Raw genomic sequence first — 6,405 nt, 5'->3', positions numbered from 1 at the left:
ACATTGGCATAATTTTGACCATTGGACTAGCATGAGATAAATCAAAACTATGCATTGTGCAACTGCCAACAGTTCCAAGATCACACTGGAATGCAGAACCATCCACCCTCCAAAGTCAGGGACCTTCACCCATGCAATTTTTAAGAATCCAATTGGACATTAAAGATAACCAGGGTGGAAGGTGGGAACATGGGAAAAGGTAACCATAAGCTTTGCCGATGAAAATCCCAGATCTGGGTTTGCTTATCTTCTAACCACTTGGCTTTGGTAAAGTCTACTTTCATTAACAATGGATTCAAGAGGCTTGTTTTTCTAACTGACCAAATTGGCATGATTGAGGGTGGCTTTCCTGGAAAGGAAATGCAGTAATCCTCCCTCTACAATGAAGAGTTCTCCATGTGCTGTTTAACTAACAGAGGTGTGTTTTGATCAATAAGGAAGCAATTGGTGGTATTTGGGGAATTTCCCCAAATTCCCCCACTTAAAAGTGAAAGGGACAAGAGCAGATCGGCCAAATAAAAGCAGAAGATCCAGGACAGGCTGCAGTCAGCGTCCAGTGGGCACCATGAGGAGAGCTGGAGAGCAAGTGGGTCTCCTCCTCCTGTTCTCCATGATGATCGCAATCCATCCAGGGTCACAGGAGTCCTCCGTCCCAGGTGAGTATCAGGCAGGTTGGCTCTGAGGAAGAGGGACAACGACCTTCTTCCAGCCTTCAGAGGTGGGAAATTTAGCTTAGCTCAAAAAAAGCATTTTTCTTTCTTCCAAATGTTTTTCCTTCCTTTGCAGGACTTAAGGCACTGGATTTGGATGGCAATGAGGCAATAGCCGTTGTGCGGGAGAGTCGGAGCTTGTCAGGACCACAACGGCAATGGCCCCCCCCTCGTGTTCCAGAACCACAAGGGCCATGGTGGCTCCCTGGCGTTCCAGGACCACAAGGGCCACGGGGGCTCCCTGGCGTTCCAGGACCACAAGGGCCAAGGGGGCTCCCTGGCATTCCAGGAGCCAAAGGTGGGTCTGTGGACAGAGGGTGAACCTAACCCCTTCTGGAAAAAATAAATCGTCTGGTCACAAGGCAGAAGGAAGGTGCCACGAAAGGAGACTGCACAAGAACTGGCACAAGAGGGAAGGGAACTGTGGCTTCCGCGTGCTCGACCTGTCGAAACTCCCCTTCTCAAAGGGGGCATTTCCTTGGGTTAAGCTGCCTGTTCCGGTGTGAAGGGAGCTGCCTGAAAATGGCTTATGAAGCCCCACAGAGTCCTGGGGAGAGACCTTGGTACCCATTCTCCCCCAGCAGAGGGTGTAACCAGAAGGTTCTGACCACAAGGGGTTCAGCTGCTGGGTACCCCCGGTTGAGCCCAAGTCACCCTCCTAAAAAGAAGGAATTCTACCCTACTTTTTCTTTTTCTGTTTCAGGCAAGAAAGGCAGCCTAGGAGCAATTGGCCCCCAAGGGAAACAGTGGGGGGGGCTGCCTTGGATTGGGCCTCAGGCAGCTTCTCTGTTCTCTGAAGCAAAAGGGGCCCCTGGCTGAATTGTGCAGCTCAGTCCCCCAACAAGCTCAGTGGGGCATGAAGTTAGGCTGAAAGGGACCCCCGAGAGGCAGCCTGGGGCACAGCTGGCTGAGTCTCCATCCATTAGGTGCCCCCTCCCCTTCTCACCTCCCCCAGCACCGGCCGAAACAGTTACAATTCCCAGATCGGTGGTGTGGTTGGGAGGTTGAGCGGAGCTGGAGGCAGTGGGGAGGTGGGGGTTGAGGCCACCCTGGGTGCCTGCAACGGGATGTGGCAGTTCCCCCGGGTAGGAGGTGGTCGGAGCCCCCCCCGCCCTGTGGCCAGTTCGGACCCCACAAAGGGACCCCCGCTTGAAGGAATGGGTGCCGAGGGTCTTCTGGCCACCAAGCCCACACAAAGGGCACCAGCCTGGGCTTCTGCAGCATCTCGGGGGTGAATTGCCACTTCTTAACTTCAGAAGGGAGCCAGGCGAGGTCAGGTGAGGCGAGGGTGAGCCACAAGGCTCCCAAAAAGGCTCGGTCCTTGCCAAAGCAGTGGGTGGGGTTTCCCAGTGAGGAAGCATCGACGCAGCTCTGGGACTACTCAGTGAAGCCTCCCAAGGCCCTCCCTGGGAAAGTGGTGAGCGGGCGGGCAGCGGCGAGTGGTAAAGGATGTGAGCCCTGGGGCGGCATCCCTGCCTCCTTCCTCCAAGAGCCGGCTTGGGGGACAGCCAGCCTTCCCCACTGCTGTGTCCTCACCTTCCACAAGGAGCTTGTGCCGGCAGGGCACCTCGGGGCTTGTTTCCCTTACCACTGGCTGCCCCTGCCCATGTTGAACAGAGGCCAGGCTGGTGCCAGCTGCTTGCCTGCTTGCTCGCCACTTTCCTGCCCAGCTGCTCAGCTGACCAGACGGGGCAGCAGGCTGCAGCCAGTGGGGGGGGGGTACAAGATGCGGGAGGCTCCACGCAGTTCCTCGGCTACTATGGGCTGCAGTTGAGCCCACTGCCCTCTCCTGCCACTGCCCTGTACTCCTGCTGCCACTCTCTCCAGCATGCAAAGCTTGCCAGGCTGCAATGGCAGCAGCTTCAGGAGACAGTGGCCGGTGGGGAGGGGGGAACAAGGCTATCGCGAATGCTGCTTCCCTGTGTGTATGCAGGAGGCGGCAGTTGTGTGGATGCACATGGCGAAGGCGAGGCAGGGCAAGTGTTGGAGTTAGCCAGATCAGGGGTGTGGCCAGCCAACCATCACTACTGGTTTAATGACCCACACCCAATTACCATTACCGATTCTCCTGAACCAGTCCGAACCGGAAGCAACCCACCTCTGGGTTTCATCCTTAAAAGAAAAATTACTCCTCCATAACCATTTGTGGAGGGGTGGGTGATCCAATATTAAGCCCCCATTCCCAACTTGCAACCCCAAACTGCAACTTTGTCTGTTCAACCGGCCGGCTGCCTCCTGCCAACTGGCTGCAGCCATTGAGCTGGCCCTTCAGGACTAAGAGTGGTGGAGGGCATTTTGCCAAAGACCTCAGTCAAAAGAATGCCACTCCTTATGCCTTTGTGTCCTTCTGCCCAGGTGCCCGAAACTGCAAAGAACTCTTGAAAAGAGGGACGATCCTGACCGGCTGGTACACCATCTACCCCCAAAACTGCCAGCCCCTGAAGGTGCTGTGCGACATGGACACCGATGGAGGCGGATGGATTGTGAGTGTGGTGGAGGGCATCTCTTTTCCATGTGCAGGCAAGACATACAATGTTTATGACTGCTGTGCCTTGGCGGGAGCCTTCCCTAGGGAAGGGGTTGTGTCTGTGACACACCCAGGATTGTAGCTTTGCTGCTTGCCAGGAATGGGATGAACCTGAAACTGAATCTTTCCTGAGGCAAGGATGGGCGGTTTGAAGGAGTCCTGGGAGGCCAGTTCTGGGAACCACTAAAATTTGGGAAGGGGGAGGATTTGGGACCTGCTGAGCTGGAAGGTTAGAGGTCCCGATTCTTCCTCTCAGGTCTTCCAAAAGCGGTTGGATGGCTCGGTGGACTTCTTCCGTGACTGGGCTGCCTACAAGAGAGGATTTGGAAACCAGCTGACTGAATTCTGGCTGGGGAATGACAACCTTCACTGCTTGACCTCGCTGGGTGAGGGGCTTCCCCTTGTAGCCCTGAACCCTCCTGCTGCCAGGGGAGAGGGGCGTAGGGCTCTTGCTGGGAAGAGCCTCAAGGGGACCCACAGTCTCCTCTGGGGATGGAGGAGGCAGAGAAACATACCTGCAGGGCTGTGAGTTTTGGTGACTGGGCAGTGTGCCAACTGAACCAAACGGCTGTTTTCTTCCTCCTAGGAAAGAATGAATTGCGTGTCGACCTGATTGAATTAGACAACAAGCATGTCTTTGCCAAATATGCGTCCTTCCAGGTGGCGGCAGAGTCCGACTGGTATCGGCTAACTCTGGGAGCCTTCATGGGTGGCTCTGCAGGTGAGTCCCTGACAAAGTCCAGCATCCTTTTCCATGAGCCTCTTGGAATTGGGCAGTGCCAGTCAGGCCAATGAAGGCCTCCCTGGAGATGTTCTGGGCTGGCCTTCAATGCAAGCATCCCCCCCCTCTTTCTCCTAGGTGACTCCCTGTCCTTCCAAAACAACATGCTCTTCTCCACCCGAGATAAACAGCAGGACCCCCAGATGTTCAACTGTGCTGAGAAGTACCAAGGGGCCTGGTGGTACAATGACTGCCACAAGTCCAACCTCAATGGGAGATACTGGCTGGGAGAACACAAATCTCTCGGGGACGGCATCAACTGGTCTTCTGGGAAAGGCCTGTACTACTCCTACAAGCGCTCCGAAATGAAAATCCGGCCTGTGTCTTAGGTGGCTCTTTCAGCTGATGGGCCTTTTTCTTTCTGAGAGTTTTCAAAGGGCATCTAGTCCATCCCCTCTGCGTTTGATTTGCTGCCTTGAGACAGAGCTTGCATTTTACAAAATTTACATGATTAAATGGTCTTTAAATAACTACTCGGTGCTTTTGCCAGGTTGGGGGAGGTGCCTTTTCCATTTCTCCCCGTCCCCTTCAGCTCCCCTGGAGTTCGGCCGCCAAGGAATATTAATGAAATAAATAAAAATAGGATCTTCAACCCAACCAAAGGTCTCCAAGTTTGCTTTATTCCTATAAATAATTTATATTTCCGTTTTTACTGTAGTTTTCCATTTTATTGTTTTAGATACGCATTAATAATTTAACGTATTAAAGTTTTAAGGGAGCCCGAGTCATTTCCATGCCCGATGCGTGCAAATAAATTAAATAAATAAATGACCCCATCTAGGATTTAGTATTAGTATTTAATAAATTTATAGGCTACCCAATCCCGAAGGACTCCGGGTGGCTTACAGAAAGTAAACTTTTAAAAAATAAGGAATTAAAAAACAGAGGAGACAAAGTTAAAAAACCACATTATACACCCAATCTAGTCGGGGCTGGACCTCAGTCATGAGGTCAACAGCCCCAGGCCTGCGGGAATAGCCAGGTTTTGATAGCCTTTCAGAAGGCCATGAGGGTGGGCAGGGTCCGGATCTCTGGGGGTAGTTCATTCCATAGGGTCGGAGCGGCTACAGAGAAGGCCCTCCCCCGGGGTGCCACCAGCCGACATTGTCTGGTTGACAGCACCTGGAGAAGGCCCACCCTGTGCGATCTTATCAGCCATTGGGAGATATGCGGCAGTAGGCAGTCTCGCAGGTATCCAGGTCCAAGGCCATGTAGGGCTTTAAAGGTAATAACCAGCACCTTGAATCGCGTTCGGAGACCAATGGGAAGCCAGTGCAGCTCGCGGAGGATAGGTGTAACGTGGGTGTATCTTGGTACATCCAGTATCGCTCACGCGGCTGCATTCTGGACTAGTTGTAGTCTCCGAACACTTTTCAGGGGCAGCCCCATGTAGAGCGAATACAGTAGTCAAGTCTGAGGTGACGAGGGCGTGAGTGGACCGTTTGAAGTGCCTCCCGATCCAAATAGGGCTGCAACTGGTGCACCAGGCGAACCTGGGAAAGCCCCCCCCGGTCACCGGGCGACAGGTGGTGTTCTAATGTCAGCTGCGAATCCAGGAGGACCCCCAAGTTGCGGACCCTCTCTGAGGGGTATAAATTTTCACCCCCCAGATTAGGGATGGACTATCTGACTGTCCTTGGGGGGCAGCACCACAGCCACTCAGTCTTGTTCAGGATTGAGTGCAAGTTTGTTCACTCCCATCCAGATCCTGACAGCTTCCAGGCACTGGCACATCACGTCCACCGCTACACTGAGCTGGCACGGGGCGGAGAGATACATCTGTGTATCGTCCCACATTGATGGTATTTAATCACGTGCCGATGAATGATCTCACCCAGTGGCTTCATGTAGATATTAAATAGGAAGGGGACAAGAACCGAACCCTGTGGCACCACCATATTTAAGGGGCCTAGGGGTCGACCTTTGCCCTCCAACCAACACCGACTGCGACTGTCGGAGAGGTAAGAGAGAACCACCATAGAACAGTGCCTCCCACTCCCACCTCTTCCAGCTGTCGCAGAAGGATACCATGGTCGATGGTATCGAAGGCCGCTGAGAGGTCAAGGAGCACCAGGATAGAGGAATGTCCTCTATCCCTGGCCCGCCAGAGATCATTGGTCAGTGCGACCAAGGTGGTTTCGGTTGCAATATCCAGGCCTGAAACCAGACTGAAAGGAATCTAGATAATCTGCTTCATCCAAGGACCATCAGAGTTGAAGGGCCACCACCTTCTCAACAACCTTCCCCAGAAAAGGGAGGTTGGAGACCGGGACGATAGTTCTTAAGAATAGCTGGGTCCAGAGAAGGCTTCTTGAGGAGTGGTCTCACCACCGCTTCCTTCAAAGGTTGCGGGAAAGATCCCTCCTGCAAAGACACGTTCATAATCA

The 6,405-nt window shown here is 53.4% G+C and overlaps 1 protein-coding gene across 1 annotated transcript; it reads left to right on the top strand.

Moving 5' to 3' along the window:
* The first annotated feature begins 534 nt into the window (after positions 1 to 534).
* Positions 535 to 4,608, top strand: LOC116519581 (ficolin-1-like). The gene is made up of 6 exons (XM_032233531.1): positions 535 to 656; positions 787 to 1,008; positions 3,066 to 3,193; positions 3,494 to 3,623; positions 3,824 to 3,958; positions 4,097 to 4,608. The coding sequence occupies exons 1-6, from the start codon at positions 566 to 568 to the stop codon at positions 4,345 to 4,347; spliced, it is 957 nt and encodes a 318-aa protein (XP_032089422.1). The 5' UTR covers positions 535 to 565; the 3' UTR covers positions 4,348 to 4,608.
* The last annotated feature ends 1,797 nt before the right edge of the window (positions 4,609 to 6,405 follow it).

The sequence above is a fragment of the Thamnophis elegans genome, chromosome 16, assembly GCF_009769535.1.
Source record: "Thamnophis elegans isolate rThaEle1 chromosome 16, rThaEle1.pri, whole genome shotgun sequence".
NCBI lineage: Eukaryota > Metazoa > Chordata > Lepidosauria > Squamata > Colubridae > Thamnophis > Thamnophis elegans.
This window is presented reverse-complemented; position numbering and strand designations above follow the sequence as displayed.